A 20397-nucleotide genomic window follows, 5' to 3' on the forward strand; every position below is an offset into this window, starting at 1 on the left:
AGACAAGAATGGAGCAGCTTTTACTCAAGAGAAGCCATGTTTTTCTTCAATAAAACCATTAGTGCACTGTGATTCAGTCATTTAACAGCAGTGTGTGAAATGGAGATTGTAATTTGTCACCCAATCACAACCCAAGGACCAGCGTAATGGTGTTTCTGCCTATGTAAAATACTCAGAGAACCTGTCATTAGGGTTATACATATGAAACCAACCATAACGGCGCTGGTATACTGATTTAATATATACTTTCAGTGAAGAAATCTGTAGCCTGGTTTTTATAAAATCATCATTAGAAGTCTTGGTCTCCATGCATCAGTGCGGGAACGTGAGTAGCTTACGGATTTCTTCACTGAAAGTCTGTATTAAATCAGTATACCAGTGCCATTATGGCAATGCCTTTAGTGTAATATGGATAAACCTGATGACAGGCTCTCTTTAAAGGTAAGCACTAAAATTGAACAATGTGAAATTAACATTTAAAAAATATATATATTTTATACAGAGTCAAACACAAAGTCTGCTATAAAAATTACAAGCCGCCATTGTTTTACAGAGTCCGTCATATGGTTGTGGGCTGCAAAGTCACTTGAAGGTCCTGGAAAGTTTTTACAGCTTGCAGCCAAATCACCGCCGTCTGAAGGCTCGGGAGATTCTCCAGGCGTTGGGCTCCTCGTAGCGGTTATAGAGGGGCTCCAGGCGCTGCTGCTTCTTCTGCTTGCTCAGCTTGGTTGGATCGGAGACTTTGAAGAAGGCAGGGGCAAATTCTACAAGCCACCGGGGGTCAATGGTAGTCACTTCTCGCATATATTCCTTGGTGGTTAAGACTAATTCATGGTACACAACCCTGCGGAGAGCAAGAGAAAGAGTTATTGGGTACATGGGCATTTGAGAGTTGTACAGTCTTTTCAGATTTTCTAAATGTATTTATTTTTTTAATGATATTCAGAGATTGGCCGTGTGCTTGGGTATTATAAAGTCCCTATATCATAACTTTATTTTTCTGTCCACACAGCCGTGTAAGAGGTTTTTTTTATATGGGATGAGTGGTAGTTTTGAATAACACTATTCATTTTAGCATATAATATACAGAAAAATAAAAAAAAGACTTCAAATGGGGTTAAATGGTGGAAAACCCCCTCCCTCCTCCAAGAAACACAATTCTGTCATTGCTTTTTGTTTTTAAGGTGTTCCCGAGTACATGATTCCCCAGGTCTGCTCAAATATGGTGATACTAAACCACTATAGAACTTTTTTTTTATTCTTTTGGAAAAAAAAAAGAAAAAAGAAAAATGGAATTTTCCCCTTTTTTTTTTTTTCACGTTGCCATCGATGAAGTTCTTGTTTTTTTGCGTGCCAAGGTGACATTTTTAGGTATATTTCATCACTTTCTAATGTATTTTTCGGGGGTAATGTGGCAACTGAATAAACTAATTTTGGAGGTTTGGATTTCTTTTTGCTTTACGGCGTTTACCATACGGGTTAAATATTTTATACTTTGGTAGACAGGACGTCTATGGACGTGGAAATATCTATTTATAATTTTTTTTTAATGAAGAAAAAAAAAAAAAAAAAGAGGGGAATGACTCAAATTTTTAAGTTTATTATATTTTTAAATACATTTTTTTAATTAGTCTGCTGAGGGGACTTGAACATGTGATCATCTGATCACTTTTTTCTATAGTGTGCAATACAACTGTGTTGCAGAACAGTTAAAATCACAGTACCCTATGAATCCCAACCTGTGGCTATGCTTCACAGAAATACCAACATGGCTGGAAATCAGGCTGCCATGGAAAACCATAGTCACCCAGTGATCATAGAATCATAGAATGGTAGAGTTGGAAGGGACCTTCTGGGTCATCTGGTCCAACCCCCTGCTCAAAGCAGGATTCACTAAATCATCTCAGACAGATATCTGTCCAGCCTCTGTTTGAAGACGTCCATTGAAGGGGAACTCACTACCTCTCGTGGCAGCCTGTTCCACTCATTAATCACCCTAACTGTCAAAAAGTTTTTTCTAATATCTAATCTGTGTCTCCTCCCATTTAGTTTCATCCCATTGCTTCTAGTCTTTCCTTGTGCAAATGAGAATAAAGATGATCCTTCTACAATGTGACAGCCCTTGACATATTTGTAGACAGCTATTAAGTCTCCTCTCAGTCTTCTTTTTTGCAAGCTAAACATTCCCAAATCCTGCAACCGTTCCTCATAGGACATGGTTTGCAGACAACCTTTAAATGCCGCAATCAGACAGACAATGGTATTGAAGGGGAGAAGAGCAGAGGTTAGAGCCGACTTCTATTGTAGCTGTTACAGGCAGATACTGGCTGTATAACAAAGCCGACATCTTCTGAGCCTGCTCCATATATGAACGTCGAGAATGGGTTAAAAACATTGAAGAACTAATGAAGCTATATTAGAAAATTATAGAACCGCTAAGCTTTATTAGCTGAAATTGTAACACCCGCTACACGGAGGGCACTAGTGAGACAACCATAGGGAACACTTTCTTCATTAATAATTCCCATAGCCGATTACAGAAGATTTAGCAGTGACGGACACGACTGGGGAAGAAGAGTATGAACAGAGCATGACACCATGAAATCAAGATGTGAAGAGATAACTTACCATTCAGGCTGCCTGTTGAACAGAGCACTAGATGGGTGAATATAGACCACTTGCTGGTCAATGAGGGTCCGGTAACCTTCCTGGGGATCCTTCTTGGCAGCATTTCGGAAGAAGCCACTGCATATAGCCTTTTGCACGCGCACTGTTGCTTTTCCACAGGAGACGACGTCCAGTTTATGTCTGGAAGAAGAGATTTGGCACCATTGATCACACTGTGGTATAAGCCATCTGCTTAGAGAAGATCCTGCCTACAGCCACTCTAACCCAAACTATAGGAGAGTGGTCAGGAGACCAATGTGCAGGTTACAGAATCCCCCCACTCACCTGTCCATGATGCCCAACATCTGTTTGCGGATGTCTTGTGCCCGCCGTAATGAGCGAGCCTGAATAAAGTTTTCATAGCACCAGGGGTTAGAAAACTTGTTGTTTTTCCAGGAGTTGTACACCGCCAGCAGAGTAAGGTGGTCTCCTTCTGTCTGGTGGAATTTGGCCTTTTTCTGGTCAGCAAGTGCTTGTTTGTCCTGCAAGGAAAAAAGTCAAACATTAAAAAAAAATCCCATAATACGGGTGAACAAAGCAGGATGCTCCTAGTGATAACTGTCAGTGTGTACAGGGATGAATTCTAGCTCATCTTCACACTCCCCTCCAGCCATGATTGCATGACGTACCTTTGGTCTGTAGAACACATTCTGCACAGAGAGCATAGACACGATGGTCAGCATCTCCTCACTGCAGCCGAGATGCACAGACATGATCAGCATCTTACACAGCATAGGCTCCAGGGGGAACTCCGCCATCTAAAAAGAGCAAGATCATCATGTAAGTACATTTACAGCTGAAAACCGGATACATGGTGGGTATTCCAATCACTAATATATACCCTTCTCCCCAGGCGTGTCAGCAAGCCTTCATCATCCAGAGCTCCAAGGGTGTACAGCTGCTCCATGGCCGTGATCAGGGTCTCCATAGGGGGCGCATCCATGAAATCGAAAGACAGCAAATCATTGATACCCATTGCCTTAATGGAAAACAAAATGCATTAGTAAGTGAAGAGCTGCAATGTAGCATTGCACGCCTGGCCTGGATCATTTATAGTGATGCATATTTGTTGTAATCCACTTTTATTTTTTAATTAATGAACTTTTATGAGTTTTCTAGGTATGTACAGAAGTCATTGTGCAGGGAGGGAGAGGCGGAGACCTGTGACAACTACTGTAAATAATGGATCCTGTGTCATCTACTGTATATAATAATGAGATTACTGCCAAGAAGTGATCTATAGAATTACAAGATTTTAGGATTCATTTTTTTTAAATAGATAGGCTACCTACTGACATCACATGCTCTTTAAATTCCACACTTTTTAGGAAAACTAATTTCACTATAGTCATGCCAATATTAAACACCATCACAAATTATATCAACCTTATTCAGCTGATTAAAATGGTAACCTATACAATGACCGGATCAAAATACAAAATGGATATGGATCTCTGGAGTTAACACCACCTATGATTTAGAGGTGCGGAAGATGTATTACATCACAGGCAATTAGCCACTATTTTACATCTGCTTCATAAGAGCACAGCCATAATCTACTGCTTCCCTGCACGGTCAGATAGCAGTCTCCATTATCGGGAATCCAACTCCTGTTCAATCAGAGGGTCATGCTGCTGCCCCATCCAACACCACCCTATGCTTTACACTACAGCTTTTCTTTTTATAAAAGGAACCATTCCGCAGTTTTATGATGCTCAAACTATGGGAAGCATGAAATCCAAACAGTCTCTCTCATTACCAAGAACTAGGTTTTACTCTGTCACACTGGGAAATTTTTAGACAAAACATAACTTTAAAAAAAAAAAAGGGGGGCTGCGGCACCTCTCTCAGACTTCTAAGAAGCAGCATTTCATAAAAAAAAACAGACCTTTAAAAATGACCTTTAAATGTATTTCGGCCCAAAAAAAATTATTTTTGCAATTGGGTTTAAATTAAAAATGTTTCACCATTTGCCTTCTATAGCTTCTATGGTGCAGTCGCTGACCATTACTTGCTGCAGAATGAGTTAACTAAAAATAAGTCAGTGAGCTCGTCTGATGGTAGAGTTTGATCTCTTACCTGTCTTTATTGAGCACCTATCAGCTGGGTTATGATCACATAAAAATTCAGCTTTGCGGTCATCATAAAGCAGCGAGCTCAGTAAAAGACAAAAAAAGTTACAAACTCCCCATCAAAAGGAATTCACTGAGGCACTCTTAGTTAACTCATTCTGCAGTCACCAATGAGACGAACAGCTTTAAAAGACAAAATACACATATATAATGAGCCTTAATAAGGCATTAACCCCATGTACTAATGAAGCACATAGAAGGTCTGCTGTACCTTGAGTGATAAGACCGTGCTGGACAAGTTGGTTCTTTGGATCTCGGGCACATTGGTAGTCAACATCTCATCACGATAAGCACGCTCGGTGTAAAGGCGGTAACACTTGCCAGGACCTGTCCTCCCGGCTCGGCCTGCTCGCTGTTTGGCTTGGGCCTTTAGAAGAGGAAAAGTAAGAATTGATGATGTTTCATCTGCTCCATCATACAAGACCAATCACTACATGACATCTAAAAAAATGAGGCTGGGTTTGGTGGGATTATTCTTACACATGCAGGTTAATGTCTTCATATAGACATACGACCTAGTGTACAAATACACAAAACAGTGGCATTATAGAAAAATTAGAAGAAATTATGCACAGATGCTGACTACAATCAGGAATGACCAATGAATTAGATACCATTAGTTCTATGTAGATGGGTGCTTGTGAGCTCAAACCACATGATGCCCCCCATCACTCAATCACTCACCTGTGAGATGGGAGTTACTACAAGTTGATCAATCCCAGTTTTAGAGTTGTAGACCTTCTGCTTTACAAATCCAGGGTCAACCACATAGTAGATGCCATCAATAGTGAGCGAGGTCTCAGCAATGTTGGTGGCAATAACAACCTGGAGACAAGCAGACACGGCACAAGTGAGGACTGTAATCGACAGGAACAAATTATCATCCTGGACCCAAGAGCCAGTACACTAAAGTATCAAATGTATTAATGACAATGGACAGCAACTAGCGCAGTTCATACACAATCATGCTAATGGTCTACATTCATAACCACTATCCTGATATTAGAGTTTAGAGGTCAAAGGCCAAACATTTAAAAGGACACTTGAGTAAGCAGGGGATACTCTTGTCTCTAGTGTTTTCGGACTAAACATCGTATTGTTCTCTGAGGAGATAACTCGCTGGCTGAAGTGTCAGCTGGCAGCTTTCTCAGAGGACACAAGAGCGCGCAGCAGAACTAGCATCTGCGTATGAGAGTCTGAGATGGCTGTTGTCTGAATGATCGGCCGAAACATTGTTCAGCCAACAGCCATCTAATGTGTATGGAAGCCTTAAGGCATTCAAGATGAACTAATGGGAAAACTTAATATATATCATACCATGTCCCTTAAAATCTTTAAAAACAAGTGCCCAGTAACTGACCCTTCCCATCCACGGAAATGAGAAGTTATGTTTGGCTGCACAGTTATCAAGTGAATCAGGGTAATTGTGCCAAAATTAGTTTGACAAATATTTTATTAATTCAACAATTAAAGTGACAGACTCTGTCGGTGCATCTACAATACCTTTCTGCTGCCTGGGGGCGCAGGGTCAAAAATCCTGGTCTGCATCTCACTTGGTAAGGCAGAATATACAGGCAGTATGATCAGCTCCGGGACATCAGGGCCAAGGGACTTCATTCTCTCATACAGGATTTCACAGGCTGTGTCAATTTCTTCTTGACCAGTAAGGAAAACCAGAATGTCACCTGGAAGAAGCAAACAGGATTAATAATGAAGGTATATTTACAGTGAGAAACTACTGGACTACGTAGCGGCTTTCAGCATCACAAACATAAAAACTAACGGCATGTAAGACTCATCATAGCCACACCGCCATCTATGCCTAGGTGAACACAAGGATTACTATGCACAAGTGATCACAGGTAAGAAGATAGTCCTTGCTTTAACCATAGTTGCCAAATCCATACTAAACAGAATAACTGACAACCAAGTGATTTCTATGGAAACATAAAACAGATCAATTGAACTGGATGGACAACAAACCGGGAGGTTCTGTCAGATGGATCTGCATGACGGTGATCAGACTGGCGTCCAAGTAATCAGTCTCAGGCTCCTTAGTGTACAGGATCTCCACCGGGTATGTCCGACCAGGAATGGTAAAAATTGGAGCTTCGTAAAAATACTGAGAAAACTTCACGGCATCCAGAGTGGCAGAGGTCACAATCAGTTTCATATCAGCGCGCTTCTGTACCGTCTACAGGGAAGATATCAAGAACATTTTAGGAATAATCAGGAACTGTCCTGCCAAATTCTGGGCAAGTAACAGAACATTTGTGATGTGCCACAATAACAAAGTTAGTCAATCTCTTAGTCAAAATGAATCATCCACAATGGGGCCTTGTAGATTTATGGATTGACTTTTTCAGGGATTTTCACTGCTTGGACCTCCATGCCATGTGCTATTAATGGTGCTGCTCCAAGAAAGTTATCACCTATACAAGTGTAGGAGACAAGTTGCTTATTGCTGGGGGTCTGACTGCTGGGCTCCCCATTGATCCAGAAAACAGAGCTCTGAAGTTCCCCTTAAAACATGTGCAAGCACCACTGCTACATTTATTGTTTATGGGATTGACAGATTTCCGTGGACTGTACTGTGCTATCTTCAGCAGAATCTTGGAGGTGGCAATGGTGGTGTCAATGAATGGAGTGGTGTGGGGTACCAGAAGTTGGTAACCCAGTGATCAGCAAGTCATCATCTAGAAACAATCCCTTAATTGTCTAGAGCATGGTCCTGGCAATGCTGTCGCATGATCTTTATCATAATGTGGGACTCATTTTATTTAGGATAGATCTGACAAATTTTAAATTTAGAGAAACATAACTTTTTTTTTAAAGTATCCTAAATAAAACTATAAAATATCAAAAACTAATATAGAAATGGAGCGTAAATACAGTGCCAAAAAGAACCCCACAAAAACCCAAGAATATTTACTGTTATAGGGTACCTTCTTCAGAAGTCCAAAAAGCACATCAGTGTGGATAGTCCTTTCGTGCGCTTCGTCAAGCATGATGATGGCATACTGCGTCAGATCAGGATCTATCAGACACTCTCTGAGTAACATACCGTCTGTCATGTATTTAATGACAGTCTCTGGGCTAGTGCAGTCTTCAAACCGAATGGTATAGCCAACCTAAAGGGACGAAGGAATACCAGTATTAACATGATAGGCTTGTCATATGCTGCGGACAGATCTGTGGCATAAAGCTGAATACAGTGTTGAGGGAAAGGAAAGAAAAGGAGAAGCTGGCCTTTGCCTTTTGTCGGTTATCCAATTTAGGGGCTTATTTTTAGAAGAAAAAATAAATAAAATTGGCATATATTGGTAAAACTATACATAGTAAAAACCTACCTCCTGACCCAAGCAGCATCCGTATTCCTCAGACACACGCTTTGCCACAGACATTGCAGCCACTCTTCTGGGCTGAGTGCATCCAATTTTACCCCTCGTTGTGTAACCAGCTTCAGCCAAATACTGTGTAATTTGGGTGGTCTTTCCTGAACCGGTTTCGCCGATGACAATCAAAATCTGGTTGTCGTGAACAGCCTTGTGGAGAAAAAAAAAAGCATAAAAACATTTGTGTTAGTAAAGGGTGCCGCATCCCCAATGATCGGATATTGATGACCTATCCTACTTTTTTCTTATGAAGAAAACATGTAAATCCAGCAAAGGTTCCAATAAAAAAAAATTCTTATTTAAAGTCCATTAAAATGTATGCAATGAATAAGAACATCAGACAGAAACACGTCTGCGGTTATTAATATTTTTGGATTTTAAATAAAGAATTTTTTATTGGACCCTTTGCTGGATTTACAGGTTTTCTTCATGGTGGAACCTTGCAATACTACAAGATCGTCTGGGCAATAGGGATCCATTTATCCATGGGTGAGCTGATTTTCTGTGGACCCCGACGGGTCTCACACTGCTTTCTCTATTTTTTTTCTTAGGTTGTAATTCTTAGTGTCAGCCTCCTGGTGGTAGCAGTGTACACCTATAGTTTGTCCCCCCCTCAATGAAGCGCCTGTGGAACCTTTAATTTCGTTACCACTTTACCATAAACTAGAGCACACGAAATACAGTAGTGTTGATGAATCAGCCTGTATGAAGAGGCAAATCCTCAGTTTTATTATTTTGACACATTTGGAAAAAGCCTTCCGCTTTAATTCCCTATAACGAGAATAAGCCCCACACGGTCAGATCTGATTTACCTTTAGACATTCTAGGATTAGTGTTCCTACAGACAGCCTTCTATTGTCAAGAGTCAGCAACAATGAGATCCCCAGGCTTCCAATCAGACAAATATATCATGGCACGGAAATGTGAACGCAATAAAGACGTCGTGCTGTGAACCGTACGGAAGGAAGCAGAGATGCTACAGGAGACTGGGATATGACAGCAGCACGCAGCCTTTGAAGCAGCAGGAAAACATTTTATATTCCCTATCTGATGCTCATCCTTATGAAGGAGCGCCTTTGTAATAAGAATAAATCTGCTGAGGCTCTCAATGTGCATGAAATACATCTGCCTGTTTCCCTTTAATTTCATATGATCAAAGCTGATATTTCAGTTGGGATCGTAACCGTCCTGATGCCTCATTTATTATCTTGGACATACAGCATTTGCTAACCAGATAGGAATACCCTTGTCACAAGTGTTTGTGTCAGCAACTGAAAATTTGTATGACCACGCAGATCATCAAAGCTCAGCCCAGTCATTAGAGCACCCCCCAGGCTGCCCCTCTCATGCTCACTCACAGTATGTGAATGTGAGCAGTTACCTCATTATTTTACTTTATAGTCATTCTATAATCCGCTCTCCTGCTCTGGCTTCCCGCAGAGCTTGTTTACACACAGCAGCCAATCAGAGGAGGCAAAGCTGCAGGGGGAGGGACATATTTGTATCATGAACCAATGAGGAGACAGGGACGTGTCTGTTACCTTAGACCCCTGCGGACACTGCAGCTAAACTGTAGTCTCAGATCACAGTTTGCCTTAGCTCCTGAATAGACATTTTTTTTAAAGGGGTTGTCCACTACTTATATCAATTCAGGAACCAAAATTAAAATAAAAACAGTGTATACTCCCCTCCCGCAGCGGTGTCGTTCCAGCGATGTCAGTGCTCGCAGAGTGATGTAACTGGATGTGTCATGTGCAGGCCACTTGTCAGATGAAGCCTTTCCTATTTTATCAGGATGGACATCTGCTCTGAAAGAATCTTTACCCCACTTGCAAACAACATTAACATCATTGGAGAGGCAGAAACGCAGGAGGTGTGTACACGCAGTTTTCTTTTTTAATTAGAATCCTGAATTAAAAGGAACCTGTCACCAGTTTTGTCCTATATGAAATAAAACTATCACCTTATGCAGCGCCTGTGCTGCATTCCATAAATGCTTATATAACTGTCCCTTGTAAATCCCCCAAAAACCTTTTGAAATTCTCCCGCACTGCATAGTAATCCGGTCGGTCCGGTCTGACGGGCGTGGTTTCGGGCCTCTCCATCCCTCCTCCCAGCGGCTGCTCACAGTCTTGGCGTCATCCACACTGTGGGGCGAAATCTTGCGCCTGTGCCCATAATCACAACTGCATACTAATCTTTGCCCTACTACGGGCACAGCTGAAAACATAAGTGCACATGCGCCCGCTGTAGGGCAAAGCATAGTGTGCAGGCGCAAGCCACGAATTCTGTGCGTTGGCGCAAGATTTAGCCTGGCAGCGAGGAGTTATCCATGTCAAGTAAAAAAAGGAGGACGGCGGGCAGCAGCCGGGGGAGGGATGGAGAGGCCTGAATCATGCCCACCTGACCAAATTACCATGCAGCGTGGGTGAATTTAAAAAGGTTTCTGGGGGGGTATACAGGCGGAGTAATGGGGTTATATAAGCATTTATAGAATGCAGCACAGGCAATGAATAAGGTGATAGTTTAAGTTCATATAGGACAAAACTGGTGACAGGTTCCCTTTAATTAAGCTGGGGTTGTCCAGTAGTTGACAACCCCTTTAATTTAAAGGTCAAATTTTAACCATTACCTGCACCAGCTGCTCCTTTAGCTTGTAAATCGGTAAACTCTCCCTCTGTTCAATGATTGACATCTGTGTCTTCTTGCCATAAGAGGCCTTATTACCTCCAAAAGCATGCTTCTTCCACTCAGGAATATCATTAGGCATCATCCCTATCCCTCTCATGTTAGCAGCAATTTGTCGGCCATCAGCTATAAAACACAATGGACAAGGTATTAATAAGTGTACAATATCCAGAGTGCATCCAATGGACAAAAACTGCAAAGTGCCAGTGCAATGACTGAGGATACAATGCATTTACCTCGCTAATCGATCACTTCAGTACAGCACTGTCAGAAATTCCACTATATCCACATTGTATAATGCCAGGAACTGATCCTGACATGTCTAAATGCTAAACATATCCAGTGGCTCCAAAAAAGGCTATTTGGCACAAAGCTGGACAGTTTGTGAACAGAGCATGAGATGCATCTTCTATGCTCCCTGTATCTGCATAGTGACAGCAGCATCGTATAGGTTGGACTTAAAGGCTTGTATCTTCTTTCAACCTTAAAGAGGTTGTCCACTACTTTTTTATTATTATTAATGACCTATCCTTAGAATAGGCCATCAATGCTTGATCGGCCGGGGTCCAACACCGGGCACCCTCACTGATTAGCAGTTATTGGAGTCAGTGACATCCGTCGGCCAGAAGTACTTACTTGGGGAGCTGCTCCGTCTACTTGTAGTGGCTGCCGCAGGGTATTGCACATCCGCCTATCGATTTGAATAGGAGGCGGATGTGCAGTACCAAGCCCCAGCCACTACAAGTAGACGGAGCAGCTCGGCAAGTGAGTACTTCCGGCCGGCGGCACCCCCGCCGATAACAGCTGATCGGCTGGGGCGCCAGGTGTCGGACCCCTAATAAAAACGTAGTGGACAACCGCTTTACACTATGAATCTATAGAAGTATACAAGATGTGAACAAAACATGTTAAAAGGATTTCTCACTTCTACAGGAAGGTTTCCATCCTGAATAAATCATGTGAATGCTAAAAAATATGCATCATTCTAGATATGTAAAGGATGACATATCTACACCCATATATACTGTAGAAAACCAGCTACACTGGCTGCACTAAGCGAAGAAACAGATGTCCTGCAGAGCAATCCCTATAGATACTGGAACTAAAGCTTTTCGTGCAGTGGTTCTCCAAAATCAGAAGTGTCTGGATGTTAACAAGAATCTGTCACCAGGATTTTGCTACCCCATCTGAAAGCAGCATAATGTAGATACACTGACACTGATTCCAGTCATGTATCCCTTACTAGGCTGGTTGCTGCAGTTTTGATTAAAAACTGTTTTCTTTTTTTGTCTGCTGCAGATCTAGCAGTTCTCTAAATGCTGAGCGCTGTATAACCCTGCCAACGCCACTGACTGGTAGCTTTCTGTGTACACTGTGCATAGGCAGAAAGCTGACAATCAGTGGTGGGTGCATGGTTGGACCAGGAGGCATGGAACACCTAGTCTAATGATTATCTCCTGCTCATAAAAATTGATTTAAAAATAACTACACTAAGCAGCCCAGTAAGTGACTCATCGCTGAAATCAGGGTCTCTTTTCCTACATTATGCTGCTCTCAGACTAGGCAACAAAAACCTGGAGACAGATTCCCTTTAATGATGAAGTCCTCTTTTCTATAAATGAGCTGGCAGCAACAGAAAATGCACAGAAGTTACTACAAACCATCAGGCAAAGGATCCACCCAGTGTTTGTTCAAGCCCATGGGGATGGAGTCCATTTCTGCCTCCCGCTGAGCTTGCTTCAATTCTCTTCTCTCCTTCGCCAAAGCGCTCTGCATCATGGCAGCTTGAGACAGGGAACCATCAGGATTCTGTAAGGAGACATTTTTTTTTTTTAAGTTACAACCAATTGGAACATGAAGGCTAGCACATCACTGTGGACACTGATTTTTGTATCACCAGTGGTTTAAAAAACAAGACTTCATACCTTTACTATTTTAATAGGGCTCATGTCCATACTCTGCTTTGTGTGCCCTCTTAGGAATGGAGGTTCCTCTTCTACAAGCTCAATTTCCAAATCTTCATCTGTTCCAAAAAAAAAAAAAAAAGTTTGACATTTTGTAAAATCCGAATAGACGTACGTGGACAAACACAGATGATAAAGGAAGCAGCAATACATTGGACAATGTGCAGAATGCAGGAGCTGGATGACAGCAAGGAATTCAATATCTGGTAACAAAGAAAGAACGAGGTGCAGTGGTAAAAAACAAGTCACAAACCTTCCTCATCATCAACCTTGGGCAGAATGCCCGTCTCTTCATCAAAGTCAGGAAACTCTTCTTTAGAAAGGACATTGGCAGCAATCATCTGTGAAAAAGAAATAAATTTGGGGTGAATGTTCACTTGATATAATAAGAATCCGTAAAGAAAAATGGTAATCAGTCATTTGCTCCCCTGTGCAATAGTATCCAGCAGCAATTTAGTGCACAATGATCTCAGAAAAATATATTATTTGTATTGATATGGAGTGGTCATCCAGTGACAACGATTCCTCAAAGACAAGCTACTAAAATACACAATGAACCCTGCAGGGCAGGAGCCCCCCTTTATAGTGGCTCTCCACAGGCTATAGAAAAGTGAGTTTTCCTGATGGGACAAGTCCTTCAAAGAATAGTGAACATCGCTGATATCTAAGTATTTTCTGAATCTTTCTCTGCGTTATCCCTTGCAAGGAAAAAAGCATTCCTGGAACACTGTTTTATAAGGTATAAAGCTGTACAGTACTGAAGAAAATAAGGTTGTGGTCTGACTGCCCGTTTTCAGGGGAAAACCAAGCACCATTATGGTGGAGACATTATCTTGCAGTTCTTGATTTCATCTGGATAGTTTCTTCAACATGTTATATACTTATAGCACATGTCTTACAACTACCAAAACAACTGTATTCACCCAAAAATGGAGATACTGCACCTGCTTAATCTCCCACTTTTCCGGGTCTGAAATCTTAGTGAGACGTTTTCGTTCTAGTGTGTCATCTTCAACCTCTGGGGCGTTCACTAGTGAAAGGTGGCTGGGTCTGTCTGGGTTCCTCATTGAAGCCTCCTCATTGTTCTCCCCAACCAGATTCCTCCTTCGGTTAGGGTTCATATCTTCTCCAGTGTCTTGATCTACGTCCTGCAGTCAAATAGTAAAATATTACTGTGATGCAATAAAGCCAATGTTATAAAGGAGACATGATTAGGAATCAATTCGTATACTTTTTACTCATAAACTGGTCTTTGGTTTTGCAGACATATAAAAAGATAACACTATAGTATTATTGCCAACAGTGAAAGTTGTTTCTGATAGGTAGGGGGTCAAAACCCATCAAGGCGTTTTGAAAAGTCCCATAGTAAAGGAGAAATGGCCATGTATGTGCCAGCCGATGGATGGACATACAGGACTCTACTTTTTCCAGCAGTCCAATAGAAGATGGAGTGGTGGGGCACCTGTGCGGCCATTGCACTATTAAGATGAGACTTTTCTAGAAATAGATGATAAAGGGATATTCCCAATATGAAAATTAAGTTTGAGGCTTAGAACTATACCCCAAAACTACAGATGGTCATTTATACTCACCTTCATACTTAGGCTGGTTTTGCACCCAGTGAAGGAAAGCACCTTGATTTTCACTCTTTGACCTTTGCTGACAACATCTGCCACATTTGCCACACGTCCTTCCCGTCTTAGCTCTGATATATGGACCAAGCCTTCCCAGCGTTTCCTGGAGAAACAGATGATCTATTATATCTAGTGCTAAACCAACCAACAGTCAATAAATAAAATGCAAGGACAATTGCTGTCAATCATCTGACTTCTACAGAGAATCCCGGAATCTCACCTCAGGCCCTCCAACTGAACAAAACAGCCAAACTGCATGATACTGGTGACCTTTCCGTTATAGATATCCCCAATAGATGGCTCTTCTGGAGGGGGCCTATCAACATGCTTTTCCCTCCAGCGCTCATCGTTCTTTTCAGACCGCTGGTTTCGGCTTGTGTGTTCCTCCTTAACAGGGCTCCGGTATCGATTCTTGATTGGGCTGCGGCTCCTTGACCTTGGTCTCCCCGACTTCTTCCTATCCCTAGATCTTGAGCGGGATCTGTGCCTGTGCTTCCGACTCCTCTCTCGGCTTCTGCTGCGGCTTCTTTTCTTCTTATCCCTAGTAAAGTAAATGTTGAGATAAAGGACAATAATGAGCTACTTAATCTCCAAGTAGTTTTTGGGAAAGCTGGATGACCATCTCTACCGATCACTTATAATGATCATCAGTCTGCCACATCTCTTTAAAATGTCACTCAACAAATCTGCCTAGAGGTCATATTCACGTGACCGTATAGCGGGTATAGTTACTGGCCACTGTTATAGCTTCTACACCCAGAGTCTCCTGGCTCATACTAACAACGTCATAAGCATGTAATATGACATGATGGCAGATCAGCTCAGGAGACCAGAGGCTGGGCTGGAAATTGAGGCTGTAATTTGGATCAAAAATTACAGCCACTATACAGTTGTGGGAATAAATCCCCCAAATCCACCAATTCTGTGTCAAACAACAGATCATTGAATGACCAAACAGGTTTACATTCTCCAAACCACCCCCTCTATATGGTATGGTATATAGTGTAGAAAGCCATGGTGACCTAAATATCGCCTCCTTCCTGGAAGTGGGAAAAGCTTTGCTTCTATCTACTGGATAAAGCTGCTTGAGAGAATGTCAAGGAGGTGTAAAGCAGTCGTCAGTAAAAGGGGCACTTTGAGGAATCTGAGGTTTAACATATTTTCTGGTTTCTTTGCTCCTTGGTTCCATATGTGTGCTCTTGTGATTTTGCCGCCTTCAGTCTGAATCTACAATGTGCACATTCCAATAAGAACAAGGACATGAACAGGTGTGGCCAAACTTTTGACAGATACTGCATGATCGTGGGGGTCCAAACACTGGGACCTCCACTAATCACAAGAATGGGAACTCAGTGTCCTTGTGTGAATGGAACAATACTGCACATGAATCACCATTGTTACATTCATTTCCATGGGACTGGAGGAAAACCTCTCCCCATCATGCGGTGATCAAGCATGGGCACGGCACTACCACTACATTTACACAAGGCACTTTGGGAACGCACATTTATTTTTTTAATAAAGGTTGTTTGTAGGCTGCCCCTTGAAGCTGCTCTAGTTATTTTTCAGCTGATACTTACTTGTGCTTACTGCTCCTCTCTTTCACCTTGCCCTCCATACTTGGCTTTAATGCATCAAGCTGTTCCAAGACATCAGCTGCCACCTTTACATCCTCTGGATCCAGCATGGTCTGTACAGATGAAACAGAAAGGTTCTCTTGAAAATTTGTTAAAAACACTTTTTCAAACAGCCAATCCCTGGTATCTTGTATGGAAGACATATGTGACAGATGCAGGGGGCTTCTGTAGGATAGTAGGGGCTCTGCTGATCTTCCCAGGATGATGGGAATCAGGTTCTTGGTTCAGCTGTTTGGGAGGCAATATTAGCTCCTGTTCCTCCATAATGCCCCATACCGTGGTCCCCCAACTACACCATCATTATAATAATATAATAGAGCATATCAGTGATTGGACCTCAGGTAACCAATTCTTTTAGGGTCTGCATCCCATCCTAGAGCGAGATAAGAAAGTGCTCTTGACAGCCACCCATCTCCCCAGCTGAACTAAAGATCCTCATGATGAAATCCATGAAGCCAGATGCCTCAAGGTCTATAGGCCCCGTCACACTAAGCGACGCTACAGCGATCCAGACAACAATACGACCTGTCAGGGATCGTTGCTGCATCGCTGTGTGGTCGCTGGTGAGATGTCAAACAGTCAGATCTTCCCAACAACACAGCAACGATACGGCGACCCGTAACGATCTGTATAATGATGCACGCCTATGTGTCTCTGTGTCCGAGTCGTCAACAAGGTCGTTGGTAAGGTGTCAAACACACCGACGCATGCTACCCAGCGGGGCCTCAACGATCAAAGAAATGTCCAGACCATTCCGACACGACCAGCGATCTCACAGCAGGGGCCTGGTCACTGCTACGTGTCAAACGTAGCGAGATCGCTGCTGAGGTCGCTGTTGCGTCACAAAACTTGTGACTCCGCAGCGATCTCGCTAGCGATCTCACTTAGTGTGATGGGGGCTTATGATCAGGGAGGTCACATTGTATCACAGGTTTTTATGCCGATTTATGTACAAGTCAAGATCCATTTTAGAGTCTAATTTTCAGCACCTAGGCTGATTTATTAGCGATTGTGTAAAAAAAGACAGTATGAGGTTTAAGTAGTAAAGGGTTTGTCCACCACTTAACAGTTTAACCGTCCGCTATTAAAAAAAAAACAACTAATATTTTTATATGCTGATCGGCTGCCGACCTTAGCATTCCATCACAAAGACTGCAGCTGAATATGGCCGACAAGGTTATGTGACAAAGTAACATGACTGATGAGAGACACTTAACATTGAAGGAACGGTGCCAGTCTTTAGATAAGAATATGTTTGTTTTTTTTTCATCTTATGGTGGCCACTTTGCTGTTAAGAAGGGGTTGTTCACTTAGACTATGTGCCCACAATGCAGAAATGCTCTGGATTTTTCCTGAGCGTTTCTGCATCTCCCTGGCAGAGAAAACGCATGCGGATTGTACATGCGGATTGTACATGCGGATTGTACATGCGTTTTTCCTGCCAGGGACAAGCAGAAGTGAAGCGTTCTCCACATGCATTTCCGCATGCGGGTTGACAAGCGCTTTCCAAGCGATTTTAGCATCACTTGGAAAGTGCTTGACAACTTGGTCACACTATATAAATCCATGCAAACGGCATGGATTTATATACTGTGACCGAAAAAATTTTAAAAAATAAATATATACTTACCTTCTGATGGTCCCCAGAGTCTTTATTCGATGCGTCTCAGCTTGCCGGACCTGCCGATGTCAGTGGTCGCGTGACCAGTCACATGACTAAATGACATCAGCGCAGGTCCTTGAATCCACCGCGATCTGCAGGCAAGCACACCGTGGGCCATCAGAAGGTAAGTATAATATTTATTTTTTAATCGTATTTTTTTTTTTTTTTTTTTTTTTACAGGTTCTATGGTACCCGGGTCCGGAGGAGAGTCTCCTCTTCTCCAGACCCAGGTACCATCCGCACATTGGAAACGCATGTAATCCGCATGTACAGATTCAGTGATGCGGATTCCATGCGTTCCAATGCAAGTCAATGGCGGCGAAAACGCCGCGCTTCCGCAAAATAATTGGTAGTGCTGCGGATTTTTCAGCAATGATAATCCGCAGCGGAAATTTCCGCAGCATGTGAACAGCACATGCGGATTATCATTGGGGAACATGGCAGGCCTTCTACCAAGCGTTTTTTAAGCGTTTCTGCAGCAGAATTGCTGCTGCGGAAACGCTTAAAAAACACATGGTGGGCACACAGCCTAAAAAGGAAATCTTATCAGCAAGATTTGTCTCTCCAAAAGTATATGCACATGTAGCTCTTTCAATGACAAGTCCAATAATACCTCTACATGACCTGTCCGTTCCTCTGTTCCATTTTAATTGATGTGCTAATGAGGCTGAATAGCCATCTATAGATCCTCCTACAGGACTGGTGACTCCTTTAGCTGAAGTCACACAGCATACAGGCAGTCAGCCATGCAGGAGGAGGCAGCACTGGGTGGGCAATAGAGCTGGAGTGACAGAGGCTTTAGATCTATAAAAGTTCTTCAGCCTCATTTGCATATCAATTCAAGTGTAAAGGTATGGCTGGACTTGTTTTTGGAAGGGCAACATCAATAGTTTGGGGGAGGGGGGATATGAGATTTTTAAGATATACAAAAACGATCTGCTCATGTTTCCAGGAATAGTGCCACCCTTTTGTCTGAGCTTTGTCTGGTACATCAGCAAAAAAGCTACAATACCACACACTATTTCTGAAATTATGTCTGGTATTGCAGCTTTTCTACTGTAATACTAAACTTTGTCAGGGCAAAAAAGAGTGGCTGTGCTCCAGGATAGAGAAGCAAACCTTTTTTTTTTTTTTTTTTAAACAGAAACAAACCCCTTTAAGCCACCTTCTACTGACACAGATCCAGGTAAAACAAAGCACTGCACGGGGAATAGAAGACACTGGGGTGCATGCCATGCCTTCAGTCACTGCAAGCCTTGCTTATCTGTGTTTAGTGTTTCCTAACAGCACAAGATCCCAATCAGAAGATTCCCTGCCCCCACGTTGATATTCGCTTCACACAATCGCTTTAACAGGAGCTCATCATAAGAGGGAACACACAATAATACATATGTAATTACCCGAACACTGGGATTGTCTGGTCTGCAAAGTGCTGGAAACAGATCTTTCATCTTCTCTTTTTCAGATTTGGGCTTTAAATTAGCTTCTTTAACAAAAGAGAAACACAAATATGAATATTAAATATTATAAATATCCACATTATTTTATATAATAAAAGGGTTTGCTCTTAACTCACATAGATGAATACAAGATTGTGGAGGTCCTACACCCTACACTGACAATGATCAGCTGCTATCTACTGTAAAGGCCCCGTCACACATAAAGAGATCGCTAGCGAGATGGTTGATACGTCACGGTTTTTGTGACGGAATAGCGATCTTGCTAGCGATCTCGTTATGTCTGACAGGTAGCTAAGATCAGGCCCCTGCTGTGAGATCGCTGATCGTTACAAAGCTTCCTGGACCATTCCTGGGTCGTTGCGCTCCCGCTGGGCAGTGTGCATCGTTGTATTTGACACCTTATCAACGACCTCGTTAGCGATTCAGAACTGAGACAGGTAGGCGTGCATAAATTGTTTTTTCCGCACCCCTCGTCCCCGATTGGTGGTCGCTACAGCGTTCTCATTTTCCGCTGTGCATAAAGAAGGCAACAGAATAGCGATTCCATCCTTTGTTTCTGACCTCATGCTGGATTGCAGATCCTAGCAGAATTCTCCGGGCTGTTGATATCCGTTCATTCGACTGAGTCCTGATTTTGCGTAATTTTATGCACGCCTTTGTGACACAGTACAGTCCCTATCAAGGTGTGGATCGTTGAAATAGCTGCTGTGTGAAAGCGTCCCAACGACCCCCGAGATCGTTAGTTAGATCGCTGGGGTGGCCGAAATCGCTGGGAAGTTCTGCATGTTTGACAGCTCTCCAGCGATCACGAAACGACTCTCCAGCGATCTCAAAACCGTGACGTAATAACAATCTCGCTAGCATCTCGTTATGTGTGAAGGGGCCTTGAGTACTGCTTTTATCAGCATTACCCAGAATGGAAGGTCGTACTCGGCAGCACCAACTAAACAGTGACAGAGCTGCAGTGTCCGCTCCGTACATTACCTATAGAAGGAGCAGGTAACAGCTGATTCTGGGGGTACAGGGTGTTGGACCAATCTCATGTGGAGAACAAATTCTAAGGTCCTGAAAAAAAACACTTTAACTAAAGATGTAAATGCACAGAACACAAACATGTCAGTAATACGACAAGCAGAAAACTGCAACATTAATGATAA

General features: G+C 42.5%; 1 protein-coding gene across 2 annotated transcripts in view; it reads right to left on the minus strand.

Moving 5' to 3' along the window:
* Window positions 1-469: 469 nt before the first annotated feature.
* The window catches only part of DHX8 (DEAH-box helicase 8), a 28709-nt gene continuing 8781 nt past the window's right edge, over window positions 470-20397 (minus strand). The window contains exons 1-21 of one of the 2 annotated variants that reach the window (XM_073683654.1): window positions 20225-20305; window positions 19181-19266; window positions 16061-16170; window positions 14701-15021; window positions 14439-14583; window positions 13791-13994; window positions 13100-13187; window positions 12808-12905; window positions 12544-12691; window positions 10827-11008; window positions 8150-8344; window positions 7745-7930; window positions 6783-6993; window positions 6303-6484; window positions 5484-5624; window positions 5011-5166; window positions 3509-3646; window positions 3297-3425; window positions 2953-3149; window positions 2629-2808; window positions 470-844 (exon numbers count right to left, since the gene is read on the minus strand). In XM_073683654.1, the coding sequence (XP_073539755.1) occupies window positions 625-844; window positions 2629-2808; window positions 2953-3149; window positions 3297-3425; window positions 3509-3646; window positions 5011-5166; window positions 5484-5624; window positions 6303-6484; window positions 6783-6993; window positions 7745-7930; window positions 8150-8344; window positions 10827-11008; window positions 12544-12691; window positions 12808-12905; window positions 13100-13187; window positions 13791-13994; window positions 14439-14583; window positions 14701-15021; window positions 16061-16170; window positions 19181-19231 (3282 nt within the window). In that variant the 5' untranslated portion in view covers window positions 19232-19266; window positions 20225-20305 and the 3' untranslated portion in view covers window positions 470-624. Of the gene's footprint in view, window positions 845-2628; window positions 2809-2952; window positions 3150-3296; window positions 3426-3508; window positions 3647-5010; window positions 5167-5483; window positions 5625-6302; window positions 6485-6782; window positions 6994-7744; window positions 7931-8149; window positions 8345-10826; window positions 11009-12543; window positions 12692-12807; window positions 12906-13099; window positions 13188-13790; window positions 13995-14438; window positions 14584-14700; window positions 15022-16060; window positions 16171-19180; window positions 19267-20224; window positions 20306-20397 lie in introns of those variants that run through there. The other variant, XM_073683653.1, reaches the window with a different exon arrangement.

The sequence above is a fragment of the Phyllobates terribilis genome, unplaced genomic scaffold, assembly GCF_046119375.1.
Source record: "Phyllobates terribilis strain yellow unplaced genomic scaffold, ASM4611937v1 Scaffold_5__5_contigs__length_657084704, whole genome shotgun sequence".
Taxonomy (NCBI): domain Eukaryota; kingdom Metazoa; phylum Chordata; class Amphibia; order Anura; family Dendrobatidae; genus Phyllobates; species Phyllobates terribilis.